Raw genomic sequence first — 19,232 nt, 5'->3', positions numbered from 1 at the left:
TCAGCAACAAAGCACACATAATTTACTAATGGCTAATGGCTCTGAGCACTATGGGACTCAACTGCTGAGGTCATTAGTCCCCTAGAACTTAGAACTAGTTAAACCTAACTAACCTAAGGACACCACAAAAATCCATGCCCGAGGCAGGATTCAAACCTGCGACCGTAGCGGTCCTGCGGTTCCAGACTGCAGCGCCTTTAACCGCACGGCCACTTCGGCCGGCATAATTTACTAACACACTTTTAGTTCACTGTTTTCTTGGCATAGTTGAACATCAAAAACTGTTGAGCAATTTCAAGGATATGAGGAAGTTACACTTGTACACAAAAGCTACAATATTTCCATAAACTAGTACCTTAATTTCCAAACATGAATTACCACAATAGCTGGTTATTCATCTATAATGGACAAACAAAAGACAAAGTACCTTTATCGTTAGAGACTGCTGAAATGCTCGACTACTCACAAAAGTCCTTTACATTTATTCATTTAGAAGTTTCTTGTCCAATATAGTATGAGTTGTTTCTACAACAAAAACAAAATCATCACTATCCTTTGCAAGATAATACAAAATGTTTGATAATGGTAATCTTTTTAATTAAAATTGAGGACTGTTAAAGCCAAGAAAATAATTTTACTTCACACCATAAATTACAAAAAATGCAGCCATATCTAATATGTTGATATGAATTAATATTTAGTCTCACTGCTTTCCAGAGGCATATTGATCTGACATACAGATCTATTTCTCTCTCTATTTCTCTCTCTATTTTTTAAAGAAATTCATAACAAATTAAAATTTATTGGCAGAATCATACAGGATCAGAACATCCTAGTTTGAGAGAAAGTAGTGTATCACTGAATGTCTTTGTAGCACACAAATGAAATAAATTTATTCATTGTTGACTGTATATATTTTGAAAATATACTAATAAGAAAGAAACAATTAAAACACCAATGTACAGCATCATAACAAACTGTAATAAAAAGCAAAATATCATGTTATACAATATGCTAATAGTATGAGAATTTCTTAAGAATGACAGTTTTCTGTGTTAGCTGTCTTGCCTTCCCTTGCTGTGTGATGCAGTTGTTGGCTTGCGGTATATAGTTGCCTTCCTCTTAGCAATAGCCAGTGTTTAAATGTTTAATATGTGTGTTTTATAGATATACAGTTCATACTGGTGGTGAAAACTGTTTCACAGCTGTGAGAATGTTGTGTTTGCAACCTTATGAATGTATGTTTTGCTTCATCTTTTGCTGTGTACTCTAGAAATATGATTTAGCTACCTATCACATGAGTAAGTTTGTCAGTTTACTTTTATTTCAAAGCCCATAATTATTTCAACATATACAAACATAATATTAACAGATCTACAGCTATTTTCTGCCAATTACTGCAGTAAGATACAATCTTACACATGTGACAGATGGGAATCAGTAGTTCTATCTTGTTGTAATATTGTTGTTTGTTCTTTTGTTGATGGCTTCAACTAGTGCATGAGAAACAGAACTGCTGTCGTGTTGCTCTTCTCTATGTGTTAAATTAATTTCACAGACAACAGAAATCTGCAAACATTCCTGTATCCTCACCTCAGTTAGAAAATGTGTTAACCTTCATTCACAAGATAGATACCCAAATATTTGAGTTCACTATAAAGCTCTCATTTTGTTAGATATCATGGGTCAGTATCAAACTGCAGTCCATTAAGTGATATCAGAGACAAAAGGTTTTCTGTTCGGCTCCTATAATGACAATGACCTTGAATATTTTGAGAATCAACCTTGCATTCTCCTTCTGACATAAAAGTTACAAAGACACAATATCTAATGTCCAGCCTTTCACCCTGGTATACATTTACTCTGGCTCTTTACAGAAATTTCTGTGATTTAACTGGAGCCAATTTTGCTTCAACACAGCATACTCTACAACAAAAGCTGATTTGTTTGATTTTTAAGCTAATAGTTAAGCAGGCCAATTTAAAGAACACAAATGCAGTTGTCTTTTCCCGACACACACACACACACACACACACACACACACACACACACACACTCTTCACTGAAATGTCAAGGTAATCATTTCCAAAATATAAATAATATACTGAAACAATCAAACATCTTTACTAAAGTTTTTGTGTACTGTTAACTAGTTCCAGCATGTGCTTCCCCCAATGTACTGTTCTTGAATACTGTATATTTGAAAACAAAAACATGTTAGGATGGAAGACTGATGCTTTTCTATAAATTTGTTACCTATAAATGGTTCTGTTCAGGTAGCCAAAACTCATTGTCAATGTGAACAATTTTACCTAGTGATAAAACATCTTGAGAAGTCTCTACAAACCTTAATCACTACATGTTATTTAGTGGCATAATGCAGAGCTGTGACAACAAACAAATCATTGCCCTGAGTTTATATATGTGTCGCATTCACAGCCCTGTGTCTTATTGCAGGCAAAATAATCTGTGAAGAAGGAGCTGCACCAACAGTTGATGCTGTGGAAGTTAAAGAATAAGGACTTACTGCTGCTTTATTGACTTTGTATAATTTAAGCATAAAGCAGAGTATATTAGCCATGCCAGAAAAAATTTACATTTCTAATATTTTGTTTCATTTAAGCATGAAAGTCTTGAGCCGTACGAGACTGTTATCTTAGCTACACAGTTCTTAGCTTCATGGAGTAAACTGTGTAACCAACAACAGATACACTGCTTGCTGTACCGTTTCTGATAGAAAATAGACAAATCCTCACTACCAGAGATGTATTCAGTTGCACATATGAATTTATTCTACTGCAGATGTCTTACGTAACCGAACGGACCCGGTGCTGCTGCAAGCAGGGCTGCCAACGTGCAGAGTGCAATTCCCCCTGCCTTGCTTGCCTCCAGGGCATCCAATTCTTGCTTCTCAGGAACATATAAATGATGCAACTTTTCCAGGTGTGATCATATTTATTAATGTGCTTCTGTTATGAAAATTAAGTTTTAAACATTCACCAAAGCTTAAATATTGCACAAATGCCCAAATCGTAGAAGGAAGAAAAAGCTTTTTTAATTTAGTTCCACGTCTGTGCAGCACTGATTGCTACACTAGTGAGAAATTGTAAACAAAATAAACAAAATTTTGTTTGCTTCGTACTACTGCTCTGTGTACGTGCAGTTTCAAAAGCTGAGGTTATCGGCAAAAGTGAACTGAGATAGTAATAAAAGAAGTTCAGTAATTAATATTTTGTCCCAAGCTAATTAATTATTGAACAGATATAGATGCTGAAATTGAGACAAATATTATCTTTAAAGGTTGGTTCCTGTTAACTGTATTTTATGCATTATATTTATTTGATTTTTTACTGTAGCATGCAGATGAACACACAATTTAAACATTTTAGTGCAAGCAGTAGGTTTAAATAACACTTTAAAAAAATTTACACAAAGAAATAACAGGAACGTGCCAAAAAATTAACTCTTTCAAAAATGTTTCTGGTGCATTTTCAGAATATTGGGGGAAAAGTAAGACATATTTTCATTAAAATGTTTGTTCTACAGAATGTACTTCCCTAATCATGATTTTTTGGCCATTACGCTTTGACTGTCATTATTTTTTCATATAACTCTGACTATTTCTAAAACTAGTTTCCTGCATTAGGGTTCACTGAAGCCATAATACTCTTCATATTAAATAGGTGGAAGTAAGTTTTCAGTCTTCGTGTCAAGTGTTATTCATAACTCTAGTCTGATCTTTGCAAAAGAGAAGCTGGTATATTCTATTACAAGTATTTTGAAACTATCTGTGAGTGATTTCATTACTGAAGTGACCAATACACCCCTGTTTTCTTAGTAATGAAAAATGACTAAAATTTGACAGTTTAACATCAAATCTGCAAAAGGATACAGTTATTATTGCAATAAGGAGTCTCTCAGATCCTGCCTCGAAAACATATTCCAGGGTCTGAGAGCAGGATATGCATCTGGCCAAGTTATCTCGTGACAGCAGTGTATCTAGTGGTTTCCAAGTCTGAACAACAGTTGTTGCCTCATTCTGTAAGTAAGAGGTACAACAATTCTTCCAATAGGATTTAAAAGAAATATAAAGATAGCAGCAAGAATGCACTTGAACCTTCTTACCATAGTCAAGCACTGGTATCTTCCTGACTGCCACCATTATCAAATTAACTATTCCTCAGTGCCACAATATAGCTCCTATGAACCTGCCCTTTCTTTTAGTCAAGTTGGCCAAAAAAAAGTTCTTTTCTCCCCAGTTCAAATCAGGTCCTCCTCATTAATTATCCGATCTACCCAACCAATCTTCAGCATTCTTTCATAGCTCCACTTTTCACAAGCTTCGATTCTCTTCTTGTTTCTACTGTTTATCGTCAACATTTCACTTTCACACGAGGCTATACTCATGACAAATACTTTCAGAAAAAGATATCTTAAGACATAAATTTATATTCAGTGTCAACATATTTCTTTTGAAAACTTTTCCTGCTTTATGTTTGTTGTCACCAACTGTTTTGTTCCTCCAAAAGCAAAAGTCGTTGAATACTTTTATGTCTCATTTCCTAATATAATTCTCCCAGCATCACCTGACTAAATCTGACTACATTCTGTTACACTTGTTTTATTTGTGTTCAAGATGCTACTGATTCTGTTTAATTGATCTCCTAAGTCCTTAAACATCTCTGACAGAATTACTATGTTATCAGCAAACCCCAAAGTTTTTATTTCTCCCTGCACTTTAATTCCTTTTCTAACTTACCCATGGAGTTTCCTTTGCTTGCTCGATGTCTAGATTGAAAAACACTGTAGACAGGTTACAACCATGTATCCCTCCCATGTCGGTAACTGGTTCCATTTTGTCCCCTTCAATTTTTATAATTGCTGTCAGTTTCTGTACAAGTTGTAAATAACATTTCACTCTATGCATTTTATTTCTGCTACCTTCAGAACTACGAACTGTGCATTCCACTCAAGACTGTTCAAAGCTTTTTTTGTATAAATCTAAAAATGTTAAAATTTTGGTTTGCATTCCTTCAATCCATCTTCTATGATAAGTCACGAAGTCTGTATTGCTTCGCACATGCCTACGTTTCACCGGAAACCAAACTGGTATATCCCCTCTCCCTCCCAAAGCTGGCATCTAACCATCAATCCATCCTCCTACAGATAATTCATGTCCTTATTTTACAGCTATGGTTAACTTAACTGACACTTCAGTAATACCCACACCTGCCGTCTTTGATATAGGGATGATTGAAGTCTTCCTGAAGTCAGGCAATTTTTCATCTGTCTGATTTAACCTGCATATCTAGCAGACTGTTTCATCATGGTTGATTCTTTTAAGAATTTTAATAATTAAAAAAGAATGTAGTATACTCCAGGATATCTATTTAACCTTATGTCTTAAAGCAAATTGTCAAATTGTTCTTGGAGTAACACAATACCCATTTCATAAAATCTCTTATTCATCCACTTCCTCTTTGCTTTCCTCAACATTGTCATCAAGTGTCCTTCATTTACTATATAAAGTAATGGTATTTACTTAGAAATAAGGTCTGATGTACAAATTCTTTGGCTGTCCACCACACATAAAAATTTTCCTGTTTCCGGGAACAAGATCACATATCTCAGCAGCATAAAACACTTCTCCAACCACTGATGATTCGAGTCAATGCAGTGCCAGCATTCTATGTGTAATGTTCATGTATCTCTTGTGGCAATATTAGACTTGGAAACTGCCATCCAACAAGAGACATTCAGTTTGCACTAGTCATGTTAGAGCATAATTGCATCAACAGATTTCTCATAATTCAGACAGAACAAAGATAAAACTAAGATAAATAAACTACTACTTTGCTGCACTAGGACACTAAACTCTCAGCTGGAAGGACAGTTCAAACTGCCCATCCAGATATAGATTTTCTATGGTTTCCCCTTATTGCTTATCACAAGATCTGGTGTGTTCCATTTAAAAAAGGACACAATCAGTTTCTTATCCCATCCTTTCTCCAACTAAGCTTGCGCTCCACCTCTCTCGCCATTGATGGGATATTAAATCCTAATTGTTCTCCATTTCTGAAGACATTACTGCATGGAATTCAATGAAAATCCTCATCAGTATCCAGCAAACTGTATGGTTCTTAGAATATTATTTCTTATGCTTGTCACAGTTTTTGCTGTTCCATTCACTATCTCTAATTAATAAGACTCTCGGTCTCATCAATGAAAATCCTCATCAGTGTCCAGCAAACTGTATGGTTCTTAGAATATTACTTCTTATGCTTGTCACAGATTTTGCTGTTCCATTCACTATCTCTAATTAATAAGACTCTCAGTGTCATCGATGAAAACTAAAGACAAGGTGCAAATATTAACTATCATATAGCTAGTGGAGTACAGATTCAGGTGTAAACATTCTAAGAAATTGGACTATTGGCAATGGTTTGCTCTTGCCTCCACCTGACATAAAATTTCAAGTGCATGTCTGCAGCATTTGACTGGTGAGTGCTTATGAAGTGTGATGGGTAATTATGAATGAATGAGGCCCATTGCTAACAGCATATACCCTTCCTTTCAGCATCCTACTTTCCTGAACAGAAAATTAGTGAGAAAGCAAGATAAGTAAATTGCATAAAATTTGTGGTTAACATGACAACTTTTCTTTTCCTTTGCAGAAACCAACCTTTAAAGCTTAACTTGTAATCATTGCTCACTGACTGGAATCTTGTAGTGCAGCATGAAAAGTAAAGTTCTAAACTTTCTCAGAAAGGAATGAGGATGCAAGATTGATATTTACTTACCTGATAACATATTTCAAGGCTATCAGAACACAAAAAGTTACTTGCCGAGGCAGAAATCTAGGAGAGGACTGTATGCCCTCATTCGCCCCCAGACAGTATTGTGACAAAATTGGTGAACAGAAGTGGCAAGAACAGTGTGTGCTAAATTTCACAGAAAAACCCTGCTCTTCTTGGTAACATAAAATTCTGTGGAAAAAAGTGAGTATGTTGTGATATCGAGAGACAATGTAGAATGAGGCTTCGCAGGATGGCTGATGCAATTGCAGTTATGTTGTGAAGGCAGTAAAAAACTAGAAAAGCTCAAGGAAGCACACAAGTTGATTATCTCTAACTTGTGAGCGCAAATCATATGGTCTTTTATTAACATACATTTTATCATGACCTATCCATGACGGCTCATTCAAGGTTAGGTATATTTTTACTAGTAAAATGCCATTTCCAGTCACAAAGCTTTATTTTTCTGCTTAAGTAGTTACCTAAATTTTATTGCAGCCATTCAACTTCAGTGTTGGTGAACACCTTCCATACATTGTGAATGATTTAAAGCACTTATGACTGCAATTGTGAATTTTTTTTAAATTTAACTGCTATTACTCTGAGTAAATTTATTTTATATCATATGTTAATATAAACAAAAATATTATTTTATTTGCTACTTTCATACACCCATCAATTGCAAATTAAAGTATGTAATCTGAGTCATGTAGCACTATTGCCATAAACATATGAAATCATTTGAAGTGAAGATGCAAATGTGGGAGTTTTTCACCAGTGGTGAAGATAAACATTTTGTGATAAATGTAGGTAACAACTAATAAGACTCAATTTGTTTGTTAATCTCATCTCATATACTTTTCTCAGAAATCTAGGGAATGTGTCATTCATTTCCTGCTAGGTGATAAACTGAAGTGGCTGTAGCATCAAAAAATGTGAAAAGGTAGTTGTAGCTCTAAAGCACATTGAACTTAAACTGAAAAATAAAATATTCTGATTGACAATGGCATGTTTCTTGTGAAAATAAATCTGGCCATATTCCCAAGTTTCATTGTGGGCCTGAAATGATGGCTTAAGAGGAGCAAATTAAAGTAGAATGTATGGAAAGAAAACTGGAGAAAATTTATGCGGTAAACAAAACCTGTAATTCAAGGATGAGTTAGTTTTTCTACAAATAGATGAGGCACAACTATGCACACAGGAAATAGAGGAAAAAATTACAGTTGAAGAGATACAGAAAATTTTCATTCAGTACTGTGTAGAATACAGTCGACAGTGGGAAGCAAAGTGTAGCACACTTGTATCATTTTATCCCATCACCTTCCCTTGTCTACTTGTGTTGTAAGTCATTATTGATTTACAAGTCCATAATGACAATTTTTCATTGGTATCCACATGCACTGAGCAAAATGTGCCAATCTTGGGTTTAAAAAGAAAAAGAAAAGAAAAGAAAAAAAAGAAAAAAAATGTGCTCAAAGTGGTACACAGCTAAAATCAACAATACCTATGAGATAGAAAGTTTCTACTCACCATATAACAGAGATGCTGAGCTGCAGTTGTGAGATGCGTTTGGTTTGTGTGCATGTGTGTGTGTGTGTGTGTGTGTGTGTGTGTGTGTGTGTGTGTGTCTACATCTATTGTTGATGAAGGCCTTAGTGGCCAAAAGCATTTACATACTTGTTTTCTCCTGACTTTTCTGTGGCTCATGATAGCTAAAAAATACAATTCCAGCACCAATCTGGAATTGTTTTGGGAAAGTACAGAGAAAAACTTACAGAAAGTCATCTTCATTAAGAAAATTTACTACCCATTAAGATATGTTCTCTTCTTGAACATATGAAGTGTGGAAATGTCAAAGATTCAAAGTGCCAAATCTCACATTTGTTAGGAGACTTAATAAACAACATCTCTCTTTTTGTACATAATTTATTTATATTCAAAAAATTGTGATGGCATTCCGATACTAAGGAATTATGCTGCTCAACTCATCACTGCAAAAAATAATGGGACAAATTAGAAGTTGAACAATTTCTTAAGAACCCTCTAGGTGCAATACCAGGGTTCTAAGTGTCAATAAGAAAGTTTTTGTTTCAAATGCCATTAATACAGGGCACTAGGTTTTATTTGTGATAACACAAGTACAGAATTACAGCATTAATGTTTCAGCTAGTAGAATTTTAGATGGCAAAAACCATTTCTGATGTCTGTCCAATTTTTACAAAGGAATAACTAAACTAAACTAAAACTAAACTCCGTCCAAGCACACCTTGGAAGGCCCAATGGTACCGACTAGCTGCCGCATCATCCTCATTCCACAGGTGCCACTGGATGCAGATATGGAGGGACATGTGGTCAGCACACCGCTCTCCCAGCCATATATCAGTTTACGAGTCCGGAGCCACTACTTCTCAATCGAGTAGCTCCTCAGTTTGCCTGACAAGGGCAGAGTGCACCCTGCTTGCCAACAGTGCTCCGTGTACCGGATGGTCACACACCTAGGTGCTAGCCCAGCCCGACAGTGCTTAACTTTGGTGATCTGACTGGAACTGGTGTTACCACTGCAGCAAGGCTGTTGGCTTTACAAGGGAATAACAAACTTAAATTCAAGAAAAAATCTTTCAGTATTGACTTCTGCTTCTTACATAACTCCATTCTTGAAACCATTTGTTGTAAAAATTACTGTAGAACTACCTGAGTTGTTGAGGAACAAAAGGACTTTCATAACATTTTCCAGATACATATTGTTTTGTCTGTTCACTTTTTTGGCATTTTTAACTATTTTTGAAACTAAAATTATCTATTTCCATTATGAAGAGGTTTTATATGCAAACAGAAGTTTGCATGTACACCATTTATCACAAAAGTGAGCATCAGCTAAACGGAGGAGACCTGGAATCATGGCTCTCGGAATTCCAGAGGAAAGCACTGCTCAACACAAAAGCCACATGCCATCTAGTGACGAATGTTTGAAACATTTTCTCCACAATTTGGCAGGTGAAACAAGTATAGGGACATGCAACAGAGTACCTAGAACACAACAGCACTAAAAATAATTTTTGTAAAACAAATGGCACTTTGAACGTTTTAACATTTCCACTTCTCATATGTTCATCTACAATTACATAAACCCCCCACAAGTCACTGTACAGTGCACAGAGGAGAGTTCCACTGTTCCACTCCCAAACAGCTTATATGCTTCTGTATAAGCCCTAATCTTCATTATTTTGTTCTTAACTTCCTTATGATTAATCTTTGTGCAGTCTACTGCAAATGCTGGTCATCTAAACTTCCTCATAGTGTTTCACAAAAAGATCTTTTCCCTCCAAGGAAGCATTTTCTTAACATTTTCATACTGATCAAACTAACCAGTAACAAATCTAGCCTCAACATCTGAATTGCATTTTTGCCTTCTCTTAATTCAACCTCCTGGAGACCCCAAAAGCTGATGCAGTAAATTATTTGAGAATGGGTCACACAAATGCTCTGTGCACAGCCTCTTTTATTTGTGGAAGACCCACCCAGAACATATTTCAATACACTGTAGCCAGACATTCAACTGATCTTCTGCATCATTCCAGTTCATTATATTTTGCAATGTTAAAGCTTATATGTTTAACTGATATGCCTAAGTCTTGCATAATACCATTACTTCTGTATTCAAACATTACATTAATGTTTCTCATATCCAACTGTATTAGCATGGCATTTATCCACATTTAAAGTAAGCTGCCCCTCAGCACTCTAAATTAAAATCCTGTCACATCATCCTGAATACGCCTGCAGTCATTAGTGGTGACACTTTCCCACACAAAACAGCATTATCAGAAAACTGTCTCAGACTGCTGCACATCTTATCTGACAGATTTTTTTTTTTATGTACATGAAGAACACAAGTGGTCCTAAAAACAAATGAAGGTGATCACTTAATTGATGGATCATATTTATTAACTGAATGATGAACATTATCTGTATTGTGGTGTACATGATATCACTGTACTATCAGCACATCTAATATACAGGACGGTACGTACGATTGTGCTTGCGAGCAACTACTTGTGGTGTGAATAATATCACTGCATCTACAAAAGGCCCTGATATTGAGTTTAGTAACTCTGAAATCAATTACATTTTAATGTACAATCATCAAGAAAATAATTGTTAATGGGAAATAAATTTTGTGAATGAAGAGAAGTGAATAATACTGCTGCTGAGCAGCTTCTATCCATCTTTCAGTGGAGTTTTGTATTATGATGATCATTCAACAACCAAACACACAAATAGTTGTACAGTAACAATTGTTTATTACATCAATATAATTTTTATCTGTTTTTCACATAATTCCCATCAACTTCTATGCTTGTGTTCTGTCTCCATTCAAGTCTTCTTATATCCTCAATGAAAACTTCTTTATATTGATCTTGAAGACAATTTTGTGCTTTTTTCTTCACCTCTTCACTGCCACAGAACATGATGCCACGTGAAGCTTCATTGGACAGATAAAAATGTGAAAGAACAATGTCAGGCCTGTAAAGAGGATAAGTTGACAGCCATCAACATACTTCTGCAATAATTTCCAGCTTAGTTGCGCACTATGACGTCGAGCATTGTCCTGAAGAAGTAATGTGCATTCCTGTGCCATCCCAGACATTTTTTCTTAAGGGTAACGTTGGCTTTATTCTTGCTGCGTAGTACAAGTTGCATATAGTGTGTTTCTCCTTCATAAAAAAATCACAGAACATTGGCGAACAATTACTCCAAAATATGATTAACATGACCTTACCAGTTAGTAGTTACATTGTGAATTTCTTACAGACAGACAATTCAGGGTGTTCCACTGCATGGTTTGATGGACAGACTCTGGCTCAATATGGTATATCCAAATTTCTAAGCAAGTTCCAAACCTGTCCAGAAATGCATTGCAATTGAAATGATTTCCGATCTTGGAGAAAATGCAAAATCTCCATTTTTTGTGACAATAGTAAGGTCTTTGGAAACGCAACTTGTACAAGTCTTATAGAGTTCCAGATTGTTTTGAATGATAGAATGAGGTGCACCAACACTTGTTCAACATTTTTCAGCAGTTTGTTGAATTTGGGTCTCCAGTATCCTCAGCTAAGTGAATCAATATGAGCTGACAATGCTAATGTTAATACTGCTACTAGACTCACAGAATGGTGCTCACTGATTATGCTTTTGAGACCACATCTAAACTTTTCCACCCAAGTGCAAAAACTTACATGTTACTGCACTGTTTGCTAAGAGAATGTTTTTGATGGTTGAACACTTTCCAAAAGTAAAAATTGGCTCACAAAACACTTTTCTTCAAAAGTGCTTTCTTTTGTGGAGGACACCATTGGGAGACCTTAGATGTTTTTACATAAATATTAATCAAACAAATGACTAACACACCTTGCAAGGTTGGCAGCTAACACTATAAGAGTTTCAGTTCCCTGCATTAGGTGTTGGCTTCACTATATACATTTGTCTGTTTAATTATTGAATGACCCTTGTATTAAAACAAACCAGCTCATCATAAATACAATTTTTATGTTCCATTTCTTCCTTAATTTGATATCATCATGGCAACAACTACATTTTCTTGTGACAGAAGTCAGGAGTCTGTGATGGATAGAAGCTCTCACATGCAATTTGAAATTTAATAGCTGGTAAGCTGGGCACATATGGAAGCTAAGGAAGGCTCAAGAGGGCACACAGGAATTCACAAGGCCTCTCAGGCAATGTCTGTGTGAGCACAGCACTATGTCTGTTGATTTCACCCAAATGCTCTCAGATCTTTAAAGTTTTACATGTAGTCATTAACAGCTGTATTATCATGCTGTGTGACTGTGATCAACACCCACAAGTTGTTCAAAACAGATTATGTGTACATACAGGCACAGAGAAATGTAGCATTAAAGCTTTCTTTTCCAATCATATGAGAGTGATTCAAATATAAACTGTAATCATGCCAGTGCACTGCACAACAGTTCAGAGTAGGATTGTGGAATAGGGGGTTGAAGATCAGTGTGTTATGGAGGGTGAACAAGCTTGGTTTTGTTGCTGCATTCTGTTCTGGCCTAGGTACAGGCACAAGAGAGCAAGAGGTTCCTTCGTATGTTCTCTATCATCATAAAGATTTTAATCCATGAAGGAATGCAGTCCTCCAAGAGTTTAACTCACTTGAAGGCACAGTTTGGGGACACTATATTGTCCCAAAACTGAGTGTTTACTTGTGACAGACAGTTTAAAAATGGCTGAGAAAATGTAGAAAAAGATCATGCTCCATGGCTGGGGTCAAGTCTCACAGATTACCAGATCTGTGCTGTTCAAGAGCTTATTGAAGCTGATCTCCTGGGCACTGATGAATAAATTGCATAAGAAATGGGTATGATCATTGGGAGTAGTCATACCATTACCAGTTAACAGCTCGGCTTTAGAAAAATTAGTGTTTGATGGGTATCAAGTGCTTAAAAGAGCAGTAAAACAGAAGGAGAGGATATTTTAAGCTCATCGTCACATGTGATGAGACATGGGTCCATCTTCACACTTCAGAATCCAAAATGGCAGGTAAGTAGTGGTGAAGAAAGGATGAAGCCTGCCCAGCGAAAACCAAAACCCATCTCTCAGTTGGAAAAGTTCTTGTGACTGTATTTTTTGACTACAGCGGAGTATTACTCATTGATTTTCTTCACGATCAACATATGGTGACTGCAGCTCACTACTGCCAGTTGTTAGCATCAGCAAAAGTCATCCACCAAAACAAAACAAGAAATGCACATCAGAGATGTCATGTTTCTTCTTGACAATGCTAAGGCTCACACCATAAATTTGAGTAGTGACAAATTGGTTATATGCACTGGGAAACCCTTGAACCAGTCTCCCTACAGTCCAGATATCTGTCACATGAGTGTTTTTTGTTAGCATCCACGAATCATCTGGAAGCGATTGATTCAAAAACAGTGAAGACATTGAGGAGAGTAAGCGCAGTTGGTTGACAATGCACCCACAAACTTGAACAAGGACTGTTCAAACTTCCAGATCACTGCAAATACGTGTACAATGTGCAGGAGGCTATATAGAGACAAACTGAAGGTTTCAGTTATGTAAATGATGAATCAATAAATCTATTTATATTTGAATCACCCTCATAACTCACTGATTTATTATCCACTGTCTAATCTCACTTTCCTTGTCATAACTATTTCTTCACCTCAAAATTTCAGCATAGACAAAAAGGAGTTTGTGATGGATCAAAGGAGCATAATGTATGAGCAGTTCCACTCCCCTCATCAAATAACGCCGTTCTCTATCAATGATAGCATTTTTCAGTGAAAATCAATTTCCTTGAAAGCTGTAATTTTTATATTTTATTTTATTTTTACTGTGCTTCTTCATATATGGACAGATACATGACAGTATCACCTCATCTTCAAATACCTGTTGCATTTGCTTCATGAATCGAATGCTGCAAGTACTGTAACCATCCTTCCATAAAGGAAGTGTGTAAAACACATCTGCCACAAAGCTAGATAATTCATGTCAGACACCGCTACTCTCTATGCCAAAACTAAAATAGCACAGTTGCATCTCTTTAGGAAGGTTGGAAGTTCCATATTCCCTGGTATCTGAAGTCTCTGTGATACAATGAAACTCTCATAAGCAGCTAGAAAATCAATGGCAGTTATGCTGGCATGTGAGAGCTTTCCTATAAATAAATGTCTGTGCCTCCTTTAATGGAGAGACAATCAATTCATGAACCATAGCCAGAAGGTATATGAAGATGAGCAACAATATCATAAAAAGACTAGATTGATACCATGTAGAGGAGATGTTGAGTCACAGACAAGCACAATGAGCTTTTAGCAAAAGGCCTTCTTTTAACATAGAAAACACACAAACATTTACAAAAGCACAACTCACACATGCATGACCGCTGTCTCTGGCAACAGAGGTCAGACTGGAAGCAACTGTGCCTGATGGAAGGGCCAATCTGGCTGTTGGAGGTAAGGAAGACGTTAGGGTGGGGAGGGGGAGAGATAGAAGGATAGGGGAGGAAGGCGTACTGCTGATTGTGGGAACATGCAGGGACATGGTTGGGACAGGGTGTTGCTGCTAGGTGCAGACGGGATGTTTTTGGGTGGGAGAAGGGGAGTGGAGAAGAGGAGGGGAAAAGAAGAGGAGTGGAAAAAAGAGGAGGAGAAAAAAAGAGACTAAGTAGTGGGTGTGTTGGGGCAATAGAAGGCTGTGTAATGCTGGAGTGAGAGCAGGGAAAGGGGACAGGTAGGGTAAATGACAGGGTCTAGCGAACATTGAGGCCAGGGGGGTTATGGGGGATATAAGAATATACAGCCTACAGTTGCAGGTTAACTTTATTGTTTACCTAGGTTTCAACATTAGTAATAATGTCTTCTTCAGAACCTGCAACAAGTTAATATTATAATGCACTAGTAAATTATATTAGATATGCTCATCCTACAGGATGCAACGTATAGGACTTACATAAATTAATATTTAAATGTTTGCCTAAAATAGGCCATGTTCTAAGTCATCTTCATAAAACTCAATGCATAACCATAAGGTTTTGTCACTTCTATTAAACCAACTGTAGAAATTCACTTTAAACCCATTGTATGGGCCTCATTGTGTGACTAGAGACTGCGGACCGCGAGGGCTTCACGCTCTGCCTCACAGAGGGCGGCGCACATGCGCGAGACGTGTTGAGTCAAACTCTTATTACGCATGCGTCAGATAACATTTTTGCTATGAATTAATTTTATATTTTACTATTGTAAGTTAATTACAGTATCCAGCAGCATAGCAAAAAGGTTATCTGACATGTGCGTAATAAGAGTTTGACTCTATACATCTCGCGCATGCGCGCCGCCCTCTGTGAGGCAGACCGCGAAGCCCTCGTGGTCCGCAGTCTCTTAGTCACATGATGAGGCCCATACAACGGGCTTAAAGTGAATTTCTACAGTTGGTTTAATAGAAGTGACAAAACCTTATGGTTATGCATAGAGTTTTATGAAGATGACTTAGGACATGGCCTATTTTAGGCAAACATTTAAATAATAATTTATGTAAGTACTATACATTGCATCCTGTAGGATGACCATATCTAATATAATTTACTAGCGCATTATAATATTAACTTGTTGCAGGTTCTGAAGAAGACGTTATTACTAACATTGAAACCTAGGTAAATGATAAAGTTAACCTGCAACTGTAGGCTGTATATTCTTATATAAACAATATCAGTTGCTGTCGCTGCATAAAAATGTTTAAAAAAAAGGTTATGGGGGAGTTCTCAGCTGCGAAATACAGAAAGCTACTGTTGATAGGAAGGATCCAGGTGGTGCAGACTATGAAGCAGTCATTGAAGTGAAGCACATTGTGTTGGGCAGCATGTTCAGCAACTGGGTGGTCCAGCTGTCTCTTGGCCACAGTTTGCAAGTGGCCATTCATGCAGATCTGAACCAGATGAGGGATTTGGAATTCTTGGTGTTTAAGGAGGATTCCATCCCATGGCCACCTATTCGTGAGCAATCTAGAGGAATCCTTGCTAACCACCCAGAACTACAAAGCCCTCACCTTTTTCAGAGTCATCGATGACATCTTCATGACCTGGACTGAAGGTGAGGACACTCTATCCACATTCCACAAGGACCTGAACACCTTGAATCTCACTCACTTCACCTGGTTCTCCTCAAACCAACAAGCCAACTTCCTTGATGTTGACCTCCACCTCAAAGATGACTACATCAGAGCTCTGTCCATATAAAACCTACAAATCACCAGCAATAACTCCACTTCAATACCTGCAACTCACTCCATATCAAGAAGTCCCTTCAATGCAGCTTAGCCACCTGTGGCTGTCACATCTGTAGTGACAAGCAGTCCTTCTCCAAAAATATCAAGGCTCTCATTTAAGTCTTTGCAGACTGCAATAGCCCTCTCAACATTGTACAGAAGCAGATCTCCCATGCCTCATCTCTTCAGTCACCTACAACCTCCCACATTCCCACCATTTGGTCACAAAGAAGCACTTCCCTTGTGACTCACTACCACCGAGGGCTGGAGCAACTGAATCACATTTCCCCCCAGACCCTCAGAGTTTCGACTACTTCTCATCGTGCCCTGAAGTGAGGATTATCGCACACACTATCCTACTCCCATAGTGATATTCAGCCGCCCACCGAACCTACGCATTATCCTTGTCCATCTCTACCCCACCCCTGCTCCCAAGCCCTTGCCTAATGTCTCATGTCCCTGTAACAGACCTAGATGCAAGACCTGTCCCATACATCCTCCCAGCACCACCTATTCCAGACCAGTCACAAGCATTGCCTATCCCACAGAGGCAGGGCTACCTGTGAGAGCAGTCATGTGATCTACATATTAAGCTGCAAGCACTACGCTGTGTTAGGCATGACACCCAATAACTTGTCTGACTGCAAGAATGGCCACCGACAAGCTGTAGCTGAGAGACAGCAGGTCCACCCAGTTGTGAACATGCTGCTCAACACAATGTACTTCACTTCAATGACTGCTTCAAAGCCTGTGCCATCTGGATCATTCCTACTAATAACAGATTTTCCAAGTAGCACAGATGTGAACTCACTGCAGTATGTCCTACGTTCCCATAACCCACTGGCCTCAGCCCTATCTAGCCCTCGTCCTTCAGCCACCCATCTCCTTGCCTACTCCCACTCCAGCACTACACAGCATTCTATTCCACCAACACACCCAGCAGTGTGTCTCTTCCTCCCCCTCCCCCCCCCTCTGCTACTCTCCTTTTCTGCCCGCCCTCCCCCCCCCCCCCCACCTCCTCCCCTGAAATCTTCCGACTGCATGTGGCAGCCCTACCCTGCCCCAACACGTCCTTACATGCTCCCACAAGCAGCACTACACCCTTCCCTCCTCTAGCCTGCTATCCTTCTCCCATCAGGCGTAGTTGCTCACAGTCCAACATCGGTGGCCAGAGACAGTGGTTTTTGTGTGTGTGTGTGTGTGTGTGTGTGTGTGTGTGTGTGTGTGTGTGTGTTTGTGTGTTTGTGCTTGTGTGAATCTATCTGTTTTAGAATTAGAAGAAGACCTTTGGCCGAAAGTTCATATGTACAGCAGTCTTTTTGTTGTGTCTGTCTGCAGTTCAGCATCTCCCCTATATGGCGTGTAGCAATCTATTCTTTTCATAACACTCTCATTATTCCATCCTGTCTTGAAATCCATAGTACACATATGAGATAAACATGAAAATGAAATGTAAAGAATACAGCTGCAGGAAAATGACTTTCATTGGGATGAAAATAACTGCCTAAAGGTCTATGGATATTGAGTGCGTAGGCAACTGTACAAAAATGGTAAGAGTGTGTCAGCCTGCAAAGGAAAACTATGACAAAGCAGGTAGTTTTCTTTCACTGATGTAACAAACGATGATACATGGGTATGCACTGAGCTAGTATAGGACTGGATGATACAGTGCAAAACATCTAGTATCTCATAGAGGATATACATTTCATTCCCAATGGCAAGTGACATGCTCTACACATTACCACTGCTTTCTAGAAATTATCACAACAGTGTCTGACAGGGGAAATGAGGGGCATCTGTCTTCTTATAGATCATGTTCTTGAGACTGTAGAGTCGAATTTCTTTCAACATGATTAGAATGATCAGTGAGCAGTTGAGTGGTGTAGTGTGCTCCCTACCCGTTTGGTCAGCCCCTTGACACTAGTGATTGACCGAGCTATGTTTTATTTTCATTTCCTGACAGCCTACCCTGCTGCCGCTGTGTACGGACAGTTCGCCCAGGCTATCCCCCCTCCGATGCACAACGTGCCCCCTGCACACAGGGAAGGTAAGGATTCCGCTTGGCCATACACAATAATTCTAGCCGCTTTGCTTTAGCTGTCAGGTCTGTGTGGCATTCTTAAAACAGATGTGGAAGGTATTCACTTTTCAATTGTGCTGTTTGCAAAATGACAATAGGTCTGACAGTGTGGCAGGGCAGAAAAGTGGATATCTCAGAACTAAAGAGAAGCCAAAGAAACTATCTTTCTTTGTATAGGCCTCATACAGCGTGCACCCTCTCTAAAATGTTGAGAAACAGTACAGATTTTTCTGAAGGAAGATTAACACAATGAGCAAATGGTGAAGACACCTATATAACCATGAGTGCATTGCATAATGACATACTGCACTGACAGGATGGTGTAAAATGCTGTTGAAGGCATCTTTATTAGAAGACATACAGGACCACATAACTTAGCAACAGTGACAGTGACAGTGTGATAATCATGAAAGTGTGTAAAAAAAAAAAAATAAAGTTTTTCCCCCTTGTAGCAACTTCAGCATTATGAAGCATCACCCTGGAGCCAAATGGAAGGAAGAATAGCATCAACATTTAAAAAATAATATGTGATAATCTCTCAGAAAAGT

General features: G+C 38.1%; 1 protein-coding gene across 1 annotated transcript in view; it reads left to right on the top strand.

The window, feature by feature from the left end:
- Positions 1–19,232, top strand: part of LOC124552285 (CUGBP Elav-like family member 4) — a 205,229-nt gene that overhangs the window by 114,795 nt on the left and 71,202 nt on the right. Inside the window, exon 9 of the mRNA XM_047126562.1 lies at positions 18,568–18,651. Within this exon, the coding sequence (XP_046982518.1) occupies positions 18,568–18,651 (84 nt within the window). The remainder of the gene's footprint in view (positions 1–18,567; positions 18,652–19,232) is intronic.

The sequence above is a fragment of the Schistocerca americana genome, chromosome 10 (genome assembly GCF_021461395.2).
Source record: "Schistocerca americana isolate TAMUIC-IGC-003095 chromosome 10, iqSchAmer2.1, whole genome shotgun sequence".
NCBI classification, from domain to species: domain Eukaryota; kingdom Metazoa; phylum Arthropoda; class Insecta; order Orthoptera; family Acrididae; genus Schistocerca; species Schistocerca americana.
This window is presented reverse-complemented; position numbering and strand designations above follow the sequence as displayed.